Consider the following 24832-nt stretch of genomic DNA (forward strand, 5'->3'; position numbering starts at 1 on the left):
GTTGATACTGATTTCACTTGGAGGGCTTAAACCCATGCTTACTTCTCCTCTGAACTCAGTTGGAAGCACACATGTTTAATTTGGGGCAGATTGCACCTGTTGCATCCTTGATCAAGGCAGGATATAGTATATCCACAGGCATATAAATATCAAATAAAAAGGAATCTGATTGGGTGTGAATGTTGAGCCAAGGTTGTTTGCAATAGTATCCAGGACATTAATCTTCACATACTTTTGCACACACCCATCCCATCCTGGTTATCCTGTAATCTAACACGCCAAATGCTGAGGCTCTTGCAGAATATTGTTTTTAATGACAACGGCTGACCTAGGTCACTTTCAGGTCAGCCAGAATGTAATGCTGCAATGGCCTCCTGAAGCTTATATTCTTACCGGGTGTTTTGTTTTTAAGTTGCTCCTTTGACTTACTCCTCATTTTGGAGGTGATAATAATACGAACTTAGTGAAGTTTAATGTACTTTCCAGAATTGCCAAAATTAGCCAGGGCCACAGATCACCAGGAATAGCCATGTGATCCTTGAAGGGTTCCAGGAACAGTACACATTCTATATGTCTTGTGTGAAGGGATTTGTATTAAATCCATAGGCTTTTATATGTGGTGGTGAATCTAAGACTGACTGGACCTTCTGTGTAGATTGTTGTATTGGGTAATGCCACTCATAATACAGCAACTCCAGGCTTGCAAACATCAGTGCTTTGGTTATATTCCATTTAATCATCTTATAAACTTCAGAATACACGTTGCCCCATTGTTTCCATATTGGAGGACAGGACTATCATTTTTCATACCAATATTTTGGCTTCTTGCGATCTCCCCACTATGGTGAGGATTTAAGTTTTAAATATATCCAGCACTGGATTCCCATATAACAAGATCTTAGAGACCTAAACCCAGATGTTATTGCCATTGTATGGATACAGCTGGAAATCTTGTTCTTATGTGGGTACCATCTTGATGCAGAGGCCAGCATTTTGAAAACTGGTCATCACTGCCCAGTCCTGTTAAAGTCTGTTTGTACTGCACCATCAAGCTGCTCCCGTGGGATTTTGCTTTCTTCCCCTCACAAGCCATTTTGCAAAATGGCTTTTTAAAATTTATATATATGTATTAAGAATTTTTTCCCATAGCCTAAAAGACAAATAGAAAAAAAATAAAAAATGCAACAAATGAAAAAGAAAATAAAGTTAACGAATATATACGTGACTTCCAAGCTTCTTTTAAACAAATAATTACAATCTTAATGTCCTTCTTCCCTCTTAGATACTATACAAATCTCTTCAGCCCCTCATTTAATCCATACCTTTCTTACTCTTCACATCCATAAATCATCATATCATTTCCCTCTTCTTTCAGCAAAAAGTCCATATAAGGTTTCCAGTCTTTCACAAAAGTGTTTGTTGTTTTTTCTCTGACCAAACAGGTCAGTTTTGCCATTTCTGCAAAATCGGACTTTTCTACAATCCATTCCTAATAACAGTCTACATACTTACCACGAGCTCTTCACATTTGGTAAGTCTAATTGCCTGGCAGACACGAGGTTCTCAGTAATGCTGCCAGCATTTGTTTTAACTATGGGTTGTCAAATAAACCACAATTGGCAAGGTTCACACAACTTCCTAAGGCATAAGTCATAATTTATAGGCTGCCTTGATCTCCCAAGAGAAAGGCAGGTTATACATGCAAGAAACAAATAAATAATAACTAGCAAACCACATTATGGCCTACTATAATGTAAATGCCTCCAAACAGTAATACAAGATACCTGTGAGTACATGAATATCCAAGGCAACGTCCCCTGTATCAGTTTCCTAATGATACCATGATGGCTCGTCAAATGAGGAAAGCCTGCACCTTTTAGCCTAGTGATGGGTGTGTTGAGTTTGAAGACCAGAATATCTATCTATGTAGTACTAAATCTCTCATGTCTGTAACCTTTAACTGGGCAAAATGGTGTGTCGTAGGGCAAAACTTTTTCAACCAAGGTACCTCAAATAGGCATCTAAAATCCAGGACCCATGACTTCTGTGGAATGGAAATTTGGCAAATTTTATAAAACATTTTATGACAAAATTATCATAAAACATTTTATGACATAATACAAAATGTCATAAAATGTTTCCTGATCAACTCATGATGTTTGACAGGGCTATACAGTTCAACATTGGCTGCTTTCAAAGCAGCTACATCTCTGAATCTCTCCCTGAATTTTTAAGAACATTTCCAGTGACAGCAGTACATTAGAATGTTGAAGACATGAAGAATCTGGTAAGGAAATATCCCTGAAACGATTACCTAATGGGTCACGGGTTGTCTAATTCAATGGAAAAATTCTACTCTGGCCATTAGCCTTCCTCAGTCCTGTTTCTGCCTGTTGTGTTGAGACTACAGTTCTTAGAAGTCCCACTGCCCATGCTGGCTGAGGATGCTGGATGCTCCTTTGTTATACCAGGTTGGGGAAGGCTGCCACACACATCACATATTCTGTAACATAGATACTAGAATTTTGTCAAGGGGAATGTAAAATAAAATCAAGAGAAGAACTGGTGGCAGAAGGATATACTTGTCAATGGTTCTCTTATTTACAATTGTTAGAAAGATTTAAAGTAGACAAAAGAATTTATGGTTTTGAACATTGTAAAACTGAGTTTGAAATAGAATTGTGTACAAATGATGAACATGTAACTGCTAAAATATATAAACTTTTATTGAAATTTGAAACAGAAGAAGAACAAGTGAAAGAATGTATGATAAAGTGGTATCTCGGTATCACAGTATCTTGTATTACTGTTTGGAGTTATTTGCATTATACTAAGCCATAATGGGACGCGGTGGCGCTGCGGGTTAAACCGCTGAGCTGTCGATCGGAAGGTCGGCGGTTCGAAACTGCGCGGCGGGGTGAGCTCCCGTTGCTCGTCCCAGCTCCTGCTCACCTAGCAGTTCGAAAACATGCAAATGTGAGTAGATCAATAGGTACCGCTTCGGCGGGAAGGTAACGGCGTTCCGAGTCGTCATGCTGGCCACATGACCTGGAAGTGTCTATGACAACGCCGGCTCCAAGGCTTAGAAACGGAGATGAGCACCACCCCCTAGAGTCGGATTCGACTGGACTTTACGTCAAGGGAAACCTTTACCTTTACCTAAGCCATAATGTGGTTTGCTAGTTATTATTTGTTTGTTTATTCCATGTATAAACTGTCTTTCTCTTAGGAGGTCAAGGCAGCCTATAAATTATGAGTTATGTCTTAGCAAGTTGTGTGAACCTTGCCAATGGGAAAATATGTGGTTGAAAGGACTGAAATTTACACTATATCATAATCTTAAAGAGAATTTTTATAAAACGATGTACCATTGGTATATGTCAACAGAGAAATTGTCTAGAATGTAGAAAGGTGCTTTAAATTTATGTTGAAAATGTGAACAAGAAGAAACGTTTTATCATGTTTGGTGGACGTGTAAAACAGCTAGAAAATTCTGGATTCAAATATACACACTGATACAGAGGATTTTATAGATTAATATACAATTGAGACTAAAGGCTTTTCTTTTGGGATTGATGGACAAACAGAAAAAGTTTCATGAAACTTTGTATTTGTACATGATAACTGCAGCGAGATTGTTGTATGCACAAAGATGGAAAGATTCGGCATTACCCACAATGGAGGAATGGAAGACTTGCTGAGATGGCTAAATTGATTTCTTTGATCAGAGAAAAGGCAATATCTAAGTTTATTGCTGACTGGAGACCCCTTATGGACTTTTCATGGAAAAGAGAAAAAAATAAATTTATGATTTATGGTTTAGATGATTAGACAGGATAGATTATAGAAAGAAGAGAGTCATGTTGTAATTTTAGAGAAAGAGGTAACTTTATAATTATATTTATAACTGCTATAAAGAAGATCGGAAGCTACTTCTTTGTATCTTTTTTCTTTCCTATTTTTCTTTTATTTTTTCCTTTCTTACACTTTTAGCTTTCTCTTTGATTTCTTTCTTTTTCTTTTCTTTTTCTTACTTTATATTAGTTTGTATTAGTTTTCATTTTCTTTTAAAAACATCTTTAATTATATATATACACACACATACATACATATACATATGCATATGCATATGCATATACAATACACACACACACACACATTCTGTAACATACATTATCTTCTAACAGACCATGAAGGCAGCATCTACCAAATCTGTAAGAAGCCACACAATATGAAATTATTGAAGATGAATGACATGAATTAATGTCAATGAATGCTAGATAATTAAGTAATGCTTATGGCTTTTAATATCCTATTTATCTTTTTTGTATAAGGAATTTTGAGTTGGTATGCATGTTAAAATGCAGCACACAAAATCATATAAACACATACAGATATTTCAGTCTTGTCTAAGAACAAAAGGGATGGACCTTGTTGGATGTAATACCAGCAGGTACCTAATGGTGGAATCAAAACTTGCCTTTTAAGTCCATTTTTGCCCATATTTCTTGCTTTCAGAGGATTCTTCTTTTGGATGCATTGTTGTTTTTTGTTGCTATAGCAATGGCAGGAGGTCGAACAATCCTTTGATTAAAAGTACCTGGCAACCAAGGGTCAGATGATCAGAGCTGGAAGCCTGACCATCAAGCTCAAACACTTAGTCAATGCAAGAATCCAAATTAAAGTGTCTCTGGCAAGTGGCTATGACTAGCCTCTCTTTGAACACAAGGGTGCTATATCTTGAGGTAATTGATTCCATTAAACTGCTCTTACTGTTAGCTTGCTCTGTCTAACATTCATTCAGATTTTGCTTTCATGCAATTTAATTATTCTGTGATCTGCAGGCTGGGATGACTGAGGTTTAGTCTTTGCCATAGGCATCTATTCCTAACCACAGTGACACCAGATTGATAAAATATGGATGGTGACCTCACACCATAAGCTCTGTCTTTTGTACCTGTGTCATGACATCACTTGCCCATATGTAAGGGAAGATAGACATGTTGCATAATTTGTCTCCCATGCTACGTACCTACGGACATGTATGGTACTGGCCTTCTCTACAGTATTCCTTAAGGTACTTGAAAAGCTATATAATATCTTTCATGAATAATCTTCTCTGTAAGTTAAATATAACCCCTGTTTCTTCAGTTTCTCTTTGTGTGACTTAATTTATTGTTCTCTGGTCATTCTTGTTACTCTTCTTTGAACCTTTTCTACTTTGTCTAAATGCTTCTTACACTGCTGTGTCCTGAACTGGATATAATAGGGGAAAGGGATTCCAAGCAACACAGCATAAAATAAAACTATTACTTCCTGTGATTCCTGTGAAACTGTGGATGCAGCCTGAAATTGAATTCTCCTGTTCGGCAACCATTTCATACTGCGGTTTCTCCAGTTTTTAGCCATACTATTAGCTTAGCCAGATGTCTCCCATCCTATACCTTCCCATTTCTTCTATGAAGAATTTGTTATTTGAGAAATGTCATTTCGTATTTTTCTGTCATTTTCAGCCCATTATCAAATAGTACTGAATGTTATTTCTGCCTTCATAGGAATTAACTTTCTTTGGGGGGCTCCTGAAAGCTAAAACCTGGATGTGGTACATCTAAACTGTTCCTGGAAGACCAAATCTGTTTCTTCTGCTTGCATTTTGCTTACAGTTCTGTTTCAGCATCCTAGGAATACTGTATGATGAGAGGGTGAACATAAGGGTAGAGAATTAGTCTCCACTTAATTCTAAGGGAATGACTGCATGCTCTTGATGTCTGCCAAGTATGGGCCATAAAACTGTCTGCCAACATCCTTTCGTCTTGATTTACCTGTTCTTGAAAAGTTGCACACTTTAAAACCCCAGCCAAGGCTTGTTCTTGTCATGTACTTCCAGTTGCTCTACAGAACAAAGCAGAATGTGTCAAAGGGACGAGGGGCAGAATTAGGATTCATCAAGCAGTGTTTGCTTAAGCTCACATTAGGGGACCCTCTTCATCTCCCCCTTTATCACTGTTAGCAACTTTTCTCTCTCCTCATGACAATGCTCACCAACATGCACATTTGGGGGAGTGAGTGACATTATGACACCTACAAGGAAGCCCATCCAAGTAAATGGAAGACTTAAACTTCTGAGGTTTGTTTTTACTTGGGCTGCACAAGCACTGAAAATGAGCCTGAAGCAGCACTTTAGATCTTGCATAAGCATCTCTGCAAGGCTGGAAAAAAAGATGCTGCGCATCCACTCATTCAATTTAGTGTCATTCTTAAAGCAGTAGCCCCTTTTTCCAGCCTTGTATAGAAGCCTGAAAAAAGTCTGGTTGTTTTAATGAATAGCAGACGGCTGTTGCACTCATGTGAGGTCTGAAGCATTTTTTCCTGGGTATTTTCAAAATGTAAACAGCTCTAGTTTCTACGACTTTGATGCAGGGAGAGATGCCAATCCTCTTTCTATCTCAGAAGGTTTGTGAGTAATATAATTATTTTCTTGGAAGGTTTCTACTTTCTGGGAGTCCCACTTGAGCTAGAATTAATAAAGAGCTGATCCCAAACAAAAACCTTCATAGCAAACACTGCACCTTCCCTGTTTCATTCAGGGGTGCCCATCAAGCCTGCTCTGCCTACAAAGGCCATTGGGGTAAGATGGAGCATCCTTTCTTACAACTGAGGACACATCCATCTTGCCACTCTTTCTGACTCCACAACCCCACAAAAGTGCTTTGAAGACAATCCATGACTGCAGGCTTAGGATAAAGAGCAAAGTATCACCACACTGCCTTAAGCTGGAGAAATTAAAAAATCCCCCACTCAAAGTCTAAGCGCAAGGGAAATATAACATGGTTTTAATCTCACCCACTCATTATGCTGTATCCATGTGTCTAAGCAGGAGAACCAGTTTGGTGTAGTGGTTAAAGGCACCAGGCTAGAAACTAGGACGTTGTGGTTCTAGTCCCGCCTTGGGCATGAAACCAGCTGGGCGTCTTTGGGCCAGTCCCTCTCCCTCAGCCCTAGGAAGAAGGCAATGGCAAATCACTTCCCAAAACCTTGCCAAGAAAACTGCAGGGACTTGTCCAGGCCATTGCCAGGAGTCACACAAATTGTCTAAGTAGATGAGATAAAAAGGGCATCTGAATCTTAGTAGCCAGGAGACAGAAGGGAAACAGACAGTGACAAGCTTAGCAGAACTGTAACACTGCAGGAAATGCCATTTTTGCTTCTTTTTCCTGTAAACTAGATTGGAGCCCCCAAACCTTCCAACTACTCATTTCTCAAAAGTAGTGGATATTGTGCAGCCATGCAGTGGGTTCTAAACTGGTGGAGAGTTCTCTGGTGGAATTTCTTTGCCTTCTGACATTTGATGTGGTGTGGGTACTGCCATTATGGGCTGGAGGCCATGCCAGGGGTCTTCAGCTATCAGGGCTTGATTCTTGTCTGGCTCATCTCATGCAGAGTTCAACAGGATGGAGGATTATGTCCTTCTCCTCTGAGGATCCTTCCTCAGATGAAACCTGGACAGGAAGTTGGTAGGGGGAGTCGTTTGCTTGGAATGGTGAGCGTGGAATGGTGGAGAACAATGTCTGCTCTTGCATTCAAGAAATGGTGAGTGGCTGCACTGGCAATGGGACAAGCAGAAAGCACAGATCTGGGCATTGTCTCTACTATTGGCTTTCTATGATTTTAGCTAGGAGCCTGGAGTTATCTAGATCTGACCTGAGACTGTATATAAAACATATGTTCTGTCAATGAATTATACATGTACACTCCAAGCACATCCCATCCCTGATTAAATAGCTCTCTAGGCAGGGATCCTTTTATGTACCCCAGGCTGCCAGTGTGGAGGATCCAGCAAGAGAAAGATAGAAAGTGAGGCAGGGGGCATATATGAGCAAAAGATTGAAACTGGGGGGAATCTAACACAATTGCTAAACCTCTTAGGTGCAAAACATTCAGATGAAACTATTTACGGCTTAATGCTTGTCTTTTATTTAATGAAACGCAGACTCTCAAAAGACACATTGTGTGATTTTTTTTCTAAAGAACATCACATGATCATTAATATAATATTATGCTTTGGAACTTTTGAACATTGTGCTTGGCAGTCCCAGAACTTTTGAATAGCCCATTTGGGAATACCCAGATGGTTTAAAGGGAATTCTCAATGTCCTGCTTGTTTTATTTACAGTATATCCTACCTTTCTATAGCATGCATGGCCAAGATAGTTTACAATGCAACCTCATCACTTCCCCTAACATACAAATTAAAGAGGTTTAGCTTCTTAGTCAGCTTTCAACCTCGTGCCTTCCAGAGATGTGAGGGCTACGACTCCAATCAGCCACACAGGCTGGGTGTTCTGGGTGTTCTGGGAGTATAGTAGGTCCAACTCACCTACTGTAAAGGGCAGCAAGTTGGGAAAGGCACTTCACGATGGATAGCTCTGTGGGAATAAATTAGAAATTACATGATACTTGAGCGGTGTATACATTTAAAAAGATGGGTTCCCCTGGTGTTGAACTGTTGCTGTGGGAAGTCAAAACAAGCTTTTGCAATGAGGGGCATTTAACATTCTTCCTCTGCCCCTCGCCTCCTGGCTCATATTCAGGAAGAGGCCTCAGCACTGAATAGACTCTGCATCATCTCCTTCAGACATCGCTGTCTGCTTGTACAGCCTTAAAGATCCCGGACTCCTACGCCCAGTTGTACATGTTGCCTCTTTTGTTTCCCTTGTGTGAATTGCCGGGGTGTCTCTCTCTGTTTGATTTGGCATTCCACAGTGGCTCACTTGGAATTAACGGCCTCTTAACAAAGTGCCTTGAGAGTTGCCAGCAAATACTCTCCAAGAGGAGAAGATTATTTATCATTCATATGATCCTCTCTCTCTCCTGGACATGCTCCTCTCCTGCTGTCCTTGCTTCTCCCCCTCCTCCCCTCCTCCAAGTCCAAAAAGAAGGAGGCAACAGCAGTTATAGATTTTGGGATAACTTGGGAAAAGGAGTAGCCTATGACCCCCCCTCCCCTGGCATCTGGTAACAACTTCCAGATGAGTAGCAGCGCTAGCCCATTATTTTACTATCGATATAAGGAGGTTTCTAAGTTGTGTCTAAGTTGGTTTATGGTCTTAAAGATGCTAGCATTTTTAGTGAGTTTTTTAAAATTATAAAATAGTGTTTAGTATAAACAGTTTTAATATATTTTTAAAAAATGTTGGGATGGGTGGTTTTGCCCACGAAGAGTTGCTTATAATTTTTTTAGGAATAGAGGAAATAAAATAAAGAAAAGCAAGTATGCTTTGACATTGTAAGATCTATGACAGATTTATTGTACTCTGAACTCACCAGCTTCTCCTGCCACTGAGACTTGTTTAAAAAGATAAGATTAGCAGGCTTCTTTTTGTGTATGTGTGTGTGTGTGTATGTGTGTTTTAAATGAAATGAAACTGTGTGAGGCTCAGCTACAGTACTGTATCACAGCTCCCTGAGTAGAAATCAAAGACTGGGGTTACACATGATGCTAAGTCAAAATGTGGTTTAGCATGGTATATGAAAGTTACCCATGGTTTATGGCATAGTGTCTGTGAAGCCATTCACGAACTGCGGATAAGCAAGGCATGGCCTGGTGTGCTATGTGAGTAGAATCACAATCAACTGGGCAATGGATTTTTTTATCACTGGGGTGGATAATCAGGGCTGCAACGGGGGGGGGGGGGGCAACCGGGGCATGTGCCCTGGGCGCCGCGCTGGTGGGGTGCCAAAATGAGCACTGGGGGGTGCCAAAATGAGTGCTGGGGGGCGCCAAAATGGGCGCGGAATCCATGTTTGTCCCGGGTGACACAGACCCTAGTTGCGGCCCTGTGGATCATGAACAGTGAGGAAAACTGGCATAGGATGCAATGAAGCCTGCCTTCCCATTTTTTTAAAGGCTGTTGCAGGGCAGTTCACCTTATCCAACTGTACTGACGTCTGTGCTCAACCAATCATGAAATACAGGAACCATAGGATCTTAAAAGAAGATGGTAAAAGCAGAATGGCATGACACCATCACTTTCAACCTGCCCTGACTTTAGTGTTTTCAGTTGTTTTGTTTTTTAAATCTGTAAGGAATAAAAAGGGCTTTGATGGGCAGAAATGAACATCCACAAGTACAGGTAGTCTTCGATTAACAACCATTCGTTTAGTGATGGTTTGGATTTACGACGGCGATGGGAAAACAGACTTGTGTCCGGTTCTCACACTTACGACCATCGTGGCATCCCTGCGGTTATGTGATCATGATTTGGGTGCTTGGCAACTGGTTCACATTTATGACTGTTACAGCATCCCATGGTCAAGGGATCACCATTTTCAACCTTCCCAGCTAGCTTCTGGCAAGCAAAATCTATGGGGAACTACGTGATTAGCTTAACAACTACCACAAAAAAAGGACATAAAATTGGGTTGGATTCGCTTAATGACCTCTTTGCTTAGCAACTGAAATTCTGGTCCCAATTGTGGTCATTAAGTGAGGACTACCTGTATGTTTCCAAAAAAATCCCAAAATTATTAATTAGACTTATAGTAATGCAAGATGGTGTTATTCTTTGTTTGTCATGGCTGCTCTGAAATCAGAAAGGCATGGAGGACAGTACAAAACTGTAACGAACATTAGGAATTGCAGTGATCTCTTTTTTGACAACGTAACAGCTAAAGAGGTGGGACTCCACATCCATGATTAAAATATAGCTGCAGGAAATCTTTTAGATTGTACCCAGAATGTTCATTTTTCTCTTGCAGTAGTACAATTGCTTTGGCTTTTTTACAGAAAACCCTGCAACAAACTCAGCTGTCTATTTGGTCCCCACATCTGCACCAACAGCACTATCACAGGTCCCAACAAGTACACACACAAGATTAGAGATGTCTTCCTTTAATGTGATACATGCCATCTGCCAGCAATGCCTCTCTGAATTGTAGGACCAATGAGATGAACTGCGCAACAGAATTAATGCATAAAATGGTCAAACGTTTGACACCAGGACTCAAAGCACAGACAAAATGATATCAGAGCATTTTAACCTTCCAGGACACTCTGTTGCAGACCTAAAAGTGGCTGATTTAGAAAAGTGGGGCTTTAACAGCACCATTGAGTGAAAAATTGCTGAGCAATTTCAGCAGTAGGTTTCAGGCAATTTCAGATGGTCTCAACAAACACAAAGGGTTTTTAACACACTAATTGATTAGGTATTAGCAGTCTATCTCAAATGTTACCTGCATCTGCATGATCAACCTGACTCTCTCTCCCGCCCCCCACCTCATCCCAGTTTAAATTCTACATCAGTTTAGCCACACTATGCATCCGTTGAAGTGAACTGTAGCTCATGAAAGTATGCCTTTTAATACAATTAGTTGATTGGAAAAAGTGTCACCAGACTCCTCCTTATTTTTTGCCATCATAGACTAACAGGGCTGTCCTACAAAGCCAACCCGTGGTAACATTGGCTGCATCCAAATTGGTGGCAGGTCACAGGACTGAGCTTAGTTTCTCTGAGGTGGGTCTGACTCAATGACTGTACTGTTTGGGCAAATGCCTTCCAATTCAACATGTCTCTAGTTATAATCTTCCAGGAATGTTCCAGTGATATTCTTGATCCCATGTATCTTCCTTGTCTGTTATCTTCACCTTATTCTATTTCCCTCACTGTTGCAAGCATGGCCATTTTTTTAGTTCATCACCTGTTTGCATCACATGTCCAAATGTGTCTGAGTTTGCTGATCATTGCCTCAAGAGCAGTCAGTCTTTATTTGTTCAAGGACTGACCAGCAGTCCATGATATTCTTAGAAACGAGCTCCAAATCCATAATTCACAGGTATTTGTTTTCTTTCTTTTGTTCTTTCTCAGTGTCCTGCTTTCACAGCCATACATTACCACTAAGAAAGCCTTGCCTTAACTATTCCTGTCTTTATCGGTTTAGACATGGTCTGATCCTTGACAATCTTATCTAAGTTTGTCATTGCCTACTTCCCTAGGATTAATCTCTTGACTTTTCTAGCATACTGTCCATTTTTATCCATTCTTGAACTCAAGAAAGTCATCAATGTTGCATTTGACAACATTGGGGCCTCGAGCGTGTGGATGGTCCCGTCTCTTGGCTGTATTAACATTCATGCATTGCTTGCTTGGCAGCCATGTATATTTATTTTGTATTTATTTTATATTATATTTTAACTGTTTTAATTGTAATTGTTTTAATTGTTTTATAGTTTTATTGTTGTAAGCCGCCAAGAGTCACTCGCTGAGATGGGCAGCTATAGAAATCAAATAAATAAATAAATAAATTTATTAAGCACACAGATTGACATTATCTTTATCTTTTTAATATTTCCTTTCATTTTCCATTTTTACTGTTCTAATGAGCAATTTTGAGCCTTATGTATTTTCATCTGACAAAGTATTGTCATCTCCATATCTGAAATTGTAGCCTTTTAGTCTTCAGTTTTGATTTCAGCTGCTCTTTCTTCTGATAACACAACTTGTACTGTATATTTGCTGTGCAGGTTAAACAGATATGGGGTCAATGTGCATTTTTGACTCACTACCTTTCCTATTCTGGATGGTTCTATTTCTCCAAACTTAATTTTTACAGTAGCTTCTGGTTCATTGTGAAATCTTCCTTAGAAGAATACTCAGATATTTTGGTAAGCTCAGTAACCTTAATACACATTCTGGCATGATATACAGAATTAAAGGCTTTGCTATATTCTGAAAAGCAAAGGTAAAAAGAATAGCACGTAAAACCAAACTCCCAAACCATGAGTTGGCTTTGGATTCTTCGTTGGGTTCAGTGTTGAATAATCAACAGCAATGAAAGGGAAAGGCTGAGAAGAGAAGGGAAAGTTGTTGCTTGGATGCCCCCTTTGGAATCATGTTTAAGAATGGAAAAATAGAACAAAAATGTTGTAATAAATAAATACAAACCTGGTATAAGAAACAGCCCAGGTTGAAATATACTGCACTATTAACATCAGCTGTTGGAGGTAGATACGTAGATAGGTAGGTGGGTATGGGGTGGGATGGGGTGGAGAAGGCAAGGAGTCTTATATTTAAGACTTATCACTTATCCCAAATAGCTCTTCTTCCTTCCTATTGTTTTCCAGTTTCTTGTTCTTTTCCTTTGATCTCTACCCTGAAAGCCCCTCCAAGAGGAAGGGGAGACAGGGTGCTGACATTCTCTTTCTTGGTCCTGCTGGCATCTAGAGAAATAATAGACATAAGGTGGGGAGGGGGGTTCCAGAGGTTGGCAGTGAATTTTCTGATGGGTTGTAGGCAGAGCCTTTCAGGACTTCAGAAATCCCAAGTACAATTCAGTATTTGAAGTGGATCAATGCTCAGCTAGGTGATAGCTCCTAATGACTTTTGTCAGATCTTGAAAAGCTAAGCATGGCCAGATCTGGTTCATATTGGACGGAGGGACATCAAGAAATATCAGGGTTAATGGATAGATTAGGAAGCCAAAAAAGTCATCCCAGAAGGTGACGCTGGCAAATCTGTTTTGTGCTGTCACCAAGCAAAAGACAAGTCCCCAAAGTCACAAGGAGATTTGATCCTTACTAATGAATGAATATTCTTCTCTTGAGGCAGTAAAAGGAAGACATTAAAAGTGATTCCAAGAGTTATTTCAGCATTTTGGGTTTCTACACATGCTCTTGTTTTATTGGGTCATTGATTTCAGTGGACAAAAACAATGGAGTAAAAGTTATGGGACACCAAGGGAAAAATACAAGGGAGGGCAGGAGCCTGAAATAAACATTCTCCCTCCAGGTCTCTCAAAAATTTGGTAGATAGCACCTGGAGCAAAGATTACACAATGTACCAAGGTATTTTTAATCCAATATATCTAGGGGGTGCCAGGCAGGAAAGAGCTAATATAGCCTGATTTTAGTATATGCATGGTTATCTGTTTTTGGAATTCTGGTTGTTGACCATGTTCTAGTTTTGTTGTTGGCTAACAGAATCCAGCAAAGAATTTGGGAGAACTCTTTTGCCATAACAAATGTATTGCCTAACACATAAGGAACATTTTATGTATTTGCATATAGTGGGAGGGCAAGATCATCCCCCTTCCTGATTCTTAATGGCTTTTCTTCTCTTCTAGGCTTCTAATCCTGGCTTCAGAGGGGAAAATGTAATCAACATAAACCATTATGCTACCAAGAAAAGTGTGGCAGAGAGCATGCTAGACGTGGCCCTATTTATGGCCAATGCTACACAGCTGAAGGCAGTACTGGAACAAGGACCTTCATTCCACTATTATGCAGCTCTGATAGCTCTCATCAGCATTTCCCTCTTCTTCCAGATGACCATTGGGATCCTCCTTATTGTGATGGGTAAGACTGTTTTTGCAGATGTGCTTAATTGCATGTGAGGAAATACGGAGGGCATTCCTGTTCTTTGTTTAAAAATACAGTTGAATAGTTTGAGTCATTTCCTATACTTCATTAACATAAGTAGCTAATGCATGTGAACAATGCCATGTATGAATGGCAAAACTAGCCCCTTGAATTACCCAAGACCAGCATTTGGCAATGTTCAGAAGTGCTGGCACTGCTTACTGCCTGGGGATTCTGAGAGCTGTGCTTTCAACATGACCAACAGTCACACTGCTGCAAGTTCAGTTCCAGCCTCTTTGGTGAGTACCAGTTTGTGGAAAACACACTCGGAAGGACTAATGGTTGAGGAAACTGGTTGGCAGATGATTTCTCTTACAGACAGCTCACTTTACCACCTTTTAGTCTTCCAAACGTTTTCATTTTTTTAAACTAACTAGACCAGCTAATAAAACTATAGCAAAAGAAAAAAGAGTGGGAAAAGGAGCAAAACTACAACAGCAAAAATTATATATGTAAGGGGTTCTCATATGAATATAACTTTTTAATGTCAGTTTCAATGAAGGATGCCATATTTCATTGTAACCATCCATATATAATCTACATTTGTAAGCAACTTGTTCACAAATTGCAAGTAACTTCAGCTCTTCAGTCCACTGAGTGATATCATCCATTAAGACTTAGCAATAAGAATGGCTGTGGGGAATTAATTTCTGTTGTCCAACAATCAATTTTGTACAATGGGTAGGTTGTTCAAAAGAATATAAACGTCCAAATATATTAAGCCTTGTCGCAAAGAAAAAATTAATATATGCAATTACTTCTCCCTAGAACATAATAATTTTAGGACATTGAAAATACATATGATTTGATGAAACTTACTCTAGTATTATTATATTAGTCATATTAATATGCATATTAGTCTTTGTTAATTAAGCTGTAATCTAAGATCTACTGAAATTTTTGACACTGACATTAAGACAGTTTCCTATTGTTTAGACAAAACTGGGATCTCTGATACTTAGTTCTATTCCATCTTTAAAATTTGCAAAATTTATCAATATTAGGTACGCAGCCTTCCCAGTGTTGTTGAACTACAGTTTCTATCAATCATTGTTTATATTGGCTGGAGTTGATGAGAGGTAAAGCTCTAAACAATACTAAGCTTTTCAGTTGTGCCCTGAAGCAGATAGCTTGGAAGCCTGCAATTAACCAGGTCAGGGTGAGCAATCAGATTTCCATAATACTGCTCTTGATGGGAAGACTTTGACACTTGATGTCACTGCCAGTGAAAACATGGATGTGTTTGTTGCACATTGCAGCCGAAGCTGCCTATTCACCATACTGCATTGACCCCATTTCTTAAATACACCACCCTGGTTGTTCTGCCTTTCTCTTTGTAATCACCCTAGTATATTTCTCTGTATCTCTGTGGTAATATACTGAGGATGTAGTCTCTACAACGGTCTGGCTTGGTCCTCTATGTTCCCTCCCCTTGCCCCCCCCCCTCATGCCCTTGCATGATAAAAGCAGCCTGTCTTTCTCTCCTTATGTGTTTGGCATTGAAAGGAATGACAGGGTCATGAACTTGAGCTCCATACAGCTGCAGTCCTGCTGTATCAATAGAAACTCTCTTCTATATATAGAGGCTGATTGTTAGCATTCCCAACATGCATGGCTCCTGCTCGCATTGGCTTTCAGCTTCTTAAAAACTCTGACCGACAGGGGTCCAAAAAGTGACTTCATTTTTTTCAATGCCTCAGTGTCATCTAATCTGTTTTTAAAAAGCAATCTGGCCATTTTTGATGGAGACTAGCATTTGATTTTCAATTAAACTTTGTTGAAGATTACATCTAGGACAGGTCACCAAGTACCAAGACACATTTTGCTATTAGTTCCACATGTCATTTGCATGACAGCAAATTCTGCTCCTTGGGGGAAGTAATCAGGAAGGGCCACATGTTTCCTGTCACCTGTTCTCCATATGCACATTTTATTTTAAGAGTAGTGTAAACTTAGATTACATCAAGGAAATGTATTGTTTTGCATTCTCCACTTTGCTAAGCAGTAAGAAATTCAAGGAGGAGAGATAATTGCAGATGTAATTTGATTTAGCTATAAATATACAAGTAGAGAGAAGCAACCATAACTGATCCAAGCATTACTTCTCAGCTTCTACATCTCACCATTTTGTAGAGGGAAAATCACATATAGGAATGGGAATGATAACATGCTTTATTGCCCTGGCCTTCTTGAAGAAAAAATCATATAAGACTATCCTAATAGTCAAGAAACCATAATATAATTCAGTGCATTTTTGCTAATTTTTTGTAGTGTTTTCTGAGTTTCACTGAAAGAAGGCTGTAATTGAGGGGAGGGGGCAAGAAAACAGGGTTTTCTCTCTCTGAAATTCTGACCAGTTTGGATTTAATGCTTACAGCTCGACTGAACCTAAATGATGTAACAAAACAACAGCGCCTGGACTTGCTCAACAATATTGCCACAGTCCTAGTTTTCATCACGGTCATTATCAACATCTTCATTACGGCCTTTGGGGTGCAGAAGACAGGGCTGTATCCAAACTTTTATGGACGAAGACTCTACTGATTCTTGAAAGAGTAAGAATGGGATGGAGTCCTACATAGCTATTCATTTGAACATGTTATTTCTTGGTGGCCCCATTATGTTTCTGCCCTTTCAGCTTTCAACCATCTGGTTAGCTATTTGAAAAAATTACTTTGGTAAAGTGTTACCAATATCCATTGGGAGAATGGATGGAGAAATTTTAAGATAGGCAAATGCCTGTAGAAAGGTCGAAGGTAGTATGTAGTCTTTTGTGGGGAAAGAATGCCAAAAGAAGTGAAAATGGCTGTGTATAAGAGAGCAGTGGGTTTTGTGAAAGCAGTGTGAATGGTAAAAGAACATAAGGGCTCAAGAATGAACAGGGGCTGAATGAATCTAGACTGAATATAAAAGCAAGTGACTAGTGCAAAAGAAGTGCATTAAGATGGTTCGGCCATATTGAGAGAATGAATATGGACTGACTGGGGAAAGAAATGCTTGAAGGACGAGTGAATGGGTTGAGAGGAGGGAGAAGACCGAGAAAGTTGTGGCTGAAGGGAGACAATGAGATCCACAAGAAGAAAGAAGTAGTAGTTGAAACAACAAAAAACAATGTATGAATCAGTACATAGATGTAATTGAAGTAAGGACAGCTTACAAAGATAGAAAGATACAGTGAACAATGTTGGTGTAAATAGATTTAACTATATTTTCTTTTCTTTTTTCTTATCTCATGTCTTTAATTTCTTTTGTGCATTATTTCTAATACTTTGCTTTGCTTTGCATGAGTTTCATTGATTGATTACGTGCTAACAAGTCAATCTCAATCCTTAGGGACCACGTAGATAGATTTTTCTCCAGGAGGATCTTGTATAACATTGCCTACCCTAAAATGGAGTCGCATGATTTGTGTGTGTGTGTGTGCGTGTGTTTTATCTGTCCAATGGTGTCCAATTCTCAGAGACTGCCTGGACAAGTCCCTGCATTTTCTTGGCAAGGTTTTCCAGAAGTGGTTTGCCCTTGCCTCCTTCTTTCTAGGGCTGAGAGAGAGTGACTGGCCCAAGGTCAACATATTTTAGAACATAAATATTTTTTATATTTCATGAGTTTCTTAAACTTACCTCCCACATTATTGCCATAAAGTTATTCAGAATTGTTAAAAAATGGAAACAAAAAATACAGTAGAAGAGGATGATGATGATAATGTAAGACAGTATAAAAGGTAATCAATTAAACAATATATTTTAAATAATAAAACTAACTACAGATGAAAAACAGCTGAATAATAAAAAGAGTCCTGGGATTACTTCTAAAGCTTTCTGAAAAGAAAAGTCTTTATTAATTTCATTCAACAGGGAGTTTGCTTAGCGACTCTCTCTTGGCTGGAAGCTTCAGAGCAGATGTTCTGTGCTTTGTTAAACTTTTTTTTTTGCAAGTTATATTTTGGAGATGACTTTGAAGAACAGGGTGACTTTGATGACTTTGGAAAATTGTGCAGGCAGTTCATAAGCAGAAAGGCTTTTTTTCAGTTACCTGGGCCCCAGTCCTAGAGAGTTTTAAAGAAGGATGGGGAATATTTTCCCTCCAGATATTTCTGAAATACACTTTCCAGCATTCTTCACCATTGCCCATGCTGATTGGGACTCATGAGAATCGAAACAGAGCAATCTATATAGGTGCATCTTCAAAGGAATGCACCCAGGGCCGCAACCAGGGTCTGTGTCACCCAGGACAAACATGGATTCCACGCTCATTTTGGCACCCCCCCAGTGCTCATTTTGGTGGGCCCCCCCAGCACGGCGCCTGGGGCACATGCCCCGCTTGCCCCCCCCAGTTGCGGCCCTGAATGCACCAGCACCTTTAACGGAGCCCAATAGACAACTGCTGAAAATATTATACATTTCCTACAGTTGATGTGGGTTAGTTTCCATGGTATTGTTCTTCATGGCCTTCAGTTTTCCAGGGTTCTTCAGGAGCAACAGCACAAAAAACTATATCACCGTGATCCTACCTTGAGTGTACTGTCAAGTGATTTAGCTGAATGGCAAGACATAAAAAAAAAAGAACTGTTCAGCTGATAAACTGACTTTGGAGTAAGGTGCACTGCCAGTAGAGAAGCATTACTAATTAGTCTTGAAACACAGTGCTTAACAAGTGGGTTGTAATCCTATTGACTCACTGGCTGGAGGAAGTGCTCCAAATTTGGAGAGGGGGTCAGGAGGACACTGAGTCCTCCTTTCCAGCCTCTGTGGAAAAATCTGGATTTGTTTTTTCCCTTGAGAAAAGAAAATAGGTACATTTGAGAGTATAGCATAGGTGGAGCAGAGGAATTCCTTACCATACTTCTGATTTGAGGAAACATTTGAACCAGCCTATTGAAAGCAATTCTGTGCGGGAGAGATATTTTAATTTTGAAATAAAGGGGAAGAATGATAGAAGGGGAAGGAGAAACAGACATTAGATTTGCTCCTCACCAGTCCCATGTCAGAGAGGATTGCTCTTCTAGCCTTGAGTTTAACCCTTAACCCAATCTTCCTCAAGTCAACTTTCCACAAACCATTGACCTATTGATGTGTTGACACAGCAACTTCTAGAATTCTGGAAGTTGTCATGCCAATTCATCCAGAAAACACCAGTTTGGGGAAGGCTCCCAAATTCTGAAACCCTGTCAATTATAAGCTTTCCATGACTGCATCTGGAGTGTTCAAAACCTTCTTTATATTCCATCAGCAGTGTTGGGAAGGGGAGTGTGTGTAACAGTCCTTAACCTTTTGATTTTTCTTGCAGGTTGGTGCACATGACTGGGATATCTTTCTGCAGCACTACTGACCTCAAGCCTGATGTATGACAAGGAACTCCCTGAGTTCAACTAAATACAAGCACATGGAAGCAGCTTAGACCTGTTTCTGCAATGTATATGCAATATATATGCAGCTCTAAAGAGTTAATGAATTTCTCAGAAGTGGCACTCTTTGATTTTGATCCATTTATAAGCTTCCTTTCTCCTCAGTCTGTTTTCTAAGTCATTCGTTCTGTAACAAGCTCTACTTGCCATTCTGGAAAAAAATTGCATACCCCTAAAACAACCTGATCAAGGAAGGCACAATCCTAAACAGAAACAAGACCCAACCGTCCAGGACCCCACTATCAATATAGAATAGGAAACTTATTGTCCTATACAGGTTGTTGGAATCCAGCCCCAGCAGCATGGCCAATAGTTTGAGATGATAGGCATTATATGGTAGCTGGAGGACCATAAGTTTCCCATTCCTGAATTATGGCACATTCCTGGGACATGGGCTTGCCATTACATCAGTTGCTACAAATGCAGAGATACAGCAGTTCCAGGATCACAGATATTGGGAACCCTTTCAGCAACTACTAACAAACATTTTTAGGTTCAAGGATATTGTACATCCAGTTTTTTTTTTACTTAGCAATCAGAATATTGGGAAATATGACATTATCCCAAAGTTATAGAGGCTTCTGTACAAACATGGAATTCCCCTCCAATATCCATCTGGGGCATCCCTTAGCCCCAAATGGATATTGGAGGGGAAAGCCAAAAGCCAAAAGCCCCATATCATTTGCAGCAGGAAAACCAACTCTGTTTACCCGAAATATGAGCATGGGACCAATCCTCACATTCAAATGGCAATAGAAAGCATATGAACCTTAATTTTAAGTTTCTATTTGCTATTAACATTATCATTTTGCTAAGATACAGGTAAGTGCAAGCAGCTACCTGCATACAGCATCTGGTAAATAAGCTAAAGTATAAACCTCCGCTAGCTTTAATAATAACGTTTATTGGTATGCACAGTATTTTAAGGCTTTACAAATTAATCTTGTTTTCCAAAACGTGAAGGGTTCTAAAAACTAGTTTTTTCTACTTTTACATTATTTTAAAAGGCAGTTTTGTTGTCCCAGTTGCAGCTGGGACATCCTTTGATATTCCAAATATTTTTTGCATTCTCTTTATTTATTAAAGTGTATTTTATCCAAAGGTGTTATTTGGTTTCTATGCGCTACCGCTGGGTTAAGAATAGGTCAGGTAAAAATTTTAGAGCGATGTTTGTGTTTATATTTCAATGATGGTAGGATAGTATAAATAATTAACTTGATCTGGACGTGAAGACAGGGCCATGGGCTTGTATTTCCTATTCCCTGAAGAAGGTATCCCTATTTTTAGGCTATCGGATATTCCTGAACTGTGGTGGAACTGCACGTGCATGAGGTCAAAAGGTATTATCCCAATCTCATAGCAAGTTAGCTGTCTGGAGACGAGGAAATGTTCTCAGCTAGAGAAGTTTGATTTAGTCCAGTCCTAAAATACTTTGACTTACCAGAAGTGGCAAGAGACATTCTTTTATATGAAAACGCGTGTTCTGTTTCGTGTTGGGTTTTGAGGGCTGAGAGAAGAGGCTGAAAAGTATTGTACTGTAAATAGCTCCCCCTAGTGGTGCTTATCAGATTCAAGAAAGAGCAGGCACCCTCGTGTTTATATTTCTAGTTCCTTGTCTTCATTATAGCATATTCCACATATCCAATAACTCAGATTCTATTATATTTTCTACTTTATTTGACCTTCATTCAACCAAATTGCTTCTTGATTAACCCAAGAAAGTAACAGGTTGTCACTAGGGGAAAATATATCCTGTTCAATGCTTTTGGACTTCCCTACAAGCCCGTCTATATCTCTAGCAAGCTGACAAAACTTGATAGAAATTATAGGTGCAACTCTTGAATAGCCTTAGTTTTTTTCTTAAAAGTTAACAAGATGTATTTGGAACAAAAGGCAGAGAGGACAGTAAACTGAAGATGCAGCTTGTTCTAGGTAAAAATGCTATATAACTTCTACCTGAGGGAACACAGTGACTGGTTGACAAAGGCAGATTCATCAGCAGATATACTTAACTGTTTCAATAGAAAGAAGTGCTGAGAATACAGAACACAAGATAAAACCCAGGTGTCTACACCTGAATAGAACAGAGTGTGCTTTTAAATTAAAAAGAGGAAGTAAAAAAAAATCCTTAGTGGATTGATGTCCAGTGTCAGAAACAGCTCATATCCCATACTGACCAACTTTGATCCAAGGATGGATGGATGGATGGATTTTGTGTATTTATTTACAAAATTGTATACTGCCCACTTTTATAGACTCTGATTTTAAGTTAAAACATCAACTTCAAATCAGAACATACATCAAACCATACTCCCATCCCCAATACAAATAGCATCAAAACAAAACCCTGAGTCACCCCCAGTCACCATTAGATCATGGACTGAAGGTCTGCTGAAAAAGAAGCATCTTCAGTGGCTTTCACAATGCTAGCAGTGAGGGGGTGAGGCATAGCCCGGAGGCAGTGTGTTCTACAACATTAGAGCCACCACATTCCACCACATTCCTCTTCAGAAGGCCTTACCTCTTGAAAGGATGGGACCTTTAGCAGATCACCTCACAGGAGAGTCAGAGTCATTCTGAATAAAGTGATTCCTTTAAGTTTGGGACTGCACCATCTAGGGCTTTTTAGGTAATAACTAGCACTTTCACTTGAGCCCAGAAGCCGACTGGCAACCCGTGTGGACCACAGAGTGGGTGTTATACTTCATAATATCAACAATCTGGCTGCTATTTTCTGGACAGGTTGTAGCTTATAAGCCACCTTCATAAGCAGTTCTGCTGTATGTAGAATGCATTGCAATAGTAAGACCCATGGTATTAAGGGAGTGAGTTAAGCAGGGGCTTAGCTGGCATACCAGCTAAAGCTGGGCAAAGGTTTCCCTAGCTACAGCCTCTACTGTTGTTCAGGCAGGAGGTGTGAGTCTAGGAGAAGGCCCTGGTCACAGACCAGCTTCTTCAGTGCGGCCTGACAATTAGAACCAATGTCTCTGGAAAGCTATGACATTTACATACAGATAGCAGCTCTGTCGTGCCAGGGTTTAGGCTAAGTTGTTTCTCCCTGTCCAGTCCTTGAGGCATTGGGTCAAGACTTCCATAGCATTTCCAGTCTGGCCTGTGTTGGCAAGGTATGGTATTGAATACCATGAGCACACTGATGATATCTCATTCTCAGTGGATAACTACACCCAATAATTTTATACAGATGTTGAATGATGTGGGGGAGAACATCAGACCATGTGGTACCCAACACTGGAGCAACCACAAGTTCAATAGTGGTTTCCCTGCCTACCAACAAGGACTACCCGCCCAGCAGCACAGCCACTGCATAATGGTGCCTCACCTTGAATGCACGCAGGCAATCCAGGAGGAACACCCAAGAGTTCCAGGGCAAATAGAGGATTGGGAATTCTTGGACAGGTTAGTAGAAATTTGCTAGCTATCTTTGTAAATAGTTCAGTCAATGGCCGTTCTAAAGAGAGAGGAATTACTCATACCATCATGGTCATTTGTACAATTTAAAATAAAACGAATGTGCCATTTTATTGGCTGAATTGACATCCTTAAGAAGAAATTTTGCATATATTTCCAGGAAATATTTATTGAAATTGTACTTCTTCTCATATTACTAGAGGATATTATACAATCTACCTTTTCTGAACATAATATTCTCTAAAAGTATTGGGAATAAAATTACTAGAATTCCTAGGTATTGAACTAAATCACCTCTGTATTTGTAAGTGTCTTTTTAATGTTTATGTAACTGCTTAAGTGTTCTTTAAATGTTTTTATTTATTTTATTTATATTTCAAATTTCTGTCACCACCCATCTCCCCCAAAGGGGGACTCTGGGCGGTTTACAACAAAATAAACAAATTTAAAACCACAAAACATAAATTACAATAGAGACCATCATTATGAATAGATAAATATAAGATCCTTATGGCAAAAAGCTCTCATTCAATGGGGAGGGCACTACAGTGCCTGCCACCCCCAGGAAGAGCTATTGCCCTTCCCGTCCCAAGCAAGGCGGCAGAACCAGGTTTTCAAGTTCTTCTGGAAGGCTGGGAGTGAAGGTGCCTGCCTCACCTCCAGGGGCAAAATGTTCCAGAGGGCAGGTGCCACTGCAGAGAAGGCCCGTCTCCTGGACCCCATCAAGTGGAATTCCCTTACCAATGGGGTCTGTAGCATGCCCTGTCTGCATGAGTGGGTGGGACGGGTCGATGATATGGGGATGACACGGTCCCTCAGGTACCCTGGCCTCATGCCATGTTGGGCTTTAAAGGTGATAACCATTTAATGTTGCAGCACAGATACAAAAATCATTAAGTGATAGACTCATTCCGTGGCACTATTGCCATTTGTAAGAGTTAGCCCAGTAAAGCAGTAAGAGATTTTAAAAGGTAATGTATAGCTTCTATATATTCAAGACTGTATTCCTTGTTATGCACATGTTTGTGGGTTGACATCTTGAACAATAAAACTTAATTATCTGCTTAGTTGAAGCCTATTTTATCCCAAAAGTATGCATATAAAAGTTGTATGTTTTTGCCCTTGAATCAATCTCATAACCAAAAACAGGCAAAAAAATATGGGTGTCAAATATTATGTAAAATATATGCCTTCCCTTTCAATTAGATAAAAATTATCACTTAAATAACTTACGTATTTATGCTCACTTAAATAACTTATATAGTTATTTAAGTGAGCAGTGGATCCATAAGAGCTTAGGCAGTAAACAGTTTGGTAGTCTCTAAGGTGCCATAACCATATTGATTCTTCATGTTGCTAATTTTGTTTTAGTACCCTTCAGACCCAATCTTAACAAATTTTCAAACGATTACTAAGAATGCTTTTTAATCTGGAACACATGCTGAAATTCAAGACAGAAAGGAAAGAAGCTTCTAGTTTTAAAGGTCCTGCTTCAAGCTCAGGTGGTCAAACCATTCAACATGCTGGATTCAGGTGGTTCCTGGTAAATGCCAGATCTCTATGGAGCAATGTTGCAACCATCCATG

General features: G+C 39.6%; 1 protein-coding gene across 1 annotated transcript in view; it reads left to right on the forward strand.

Annotated features, from left to right (window-relative positions):
• Nucleotides 1-16964, forward strand: part of NINJ2 (ninjurin 2) — a 60673-nt gene extending 43709 nt beyond the window's left edge. Inside the window, exons 2-3 of the mRNA XM_063308595.1 lie at nt 14119-14350; nt 16791-16964. Coding sequence (XP_063164665.1) covers nt 14119-14350; nt 16791-16957 — 399 coding nt within the window. The 3' untranslated portion in view covers nt 16958-16964. The remainder of the gene's footprint in view (nt 1-14118; nt 14351-16790) is intronic.
• Nucleotides 16965-24832: the final 7868 nt, after the last annotated feature.

Source organism: Candoia aspera, chromosome 7 (assembly GCF_035149785.1).
Source record: "Candoia aspera isolate rCanAsp1 chromosome 7, rCanAsp1.hap2, whole genome shotgun sequence".
Taxonomy (NCBI): Eukaryota; Metazoa; Chordata; class Lepidosauria; order Squamata; family Boidae; genus Candoia; species Candoia aspera.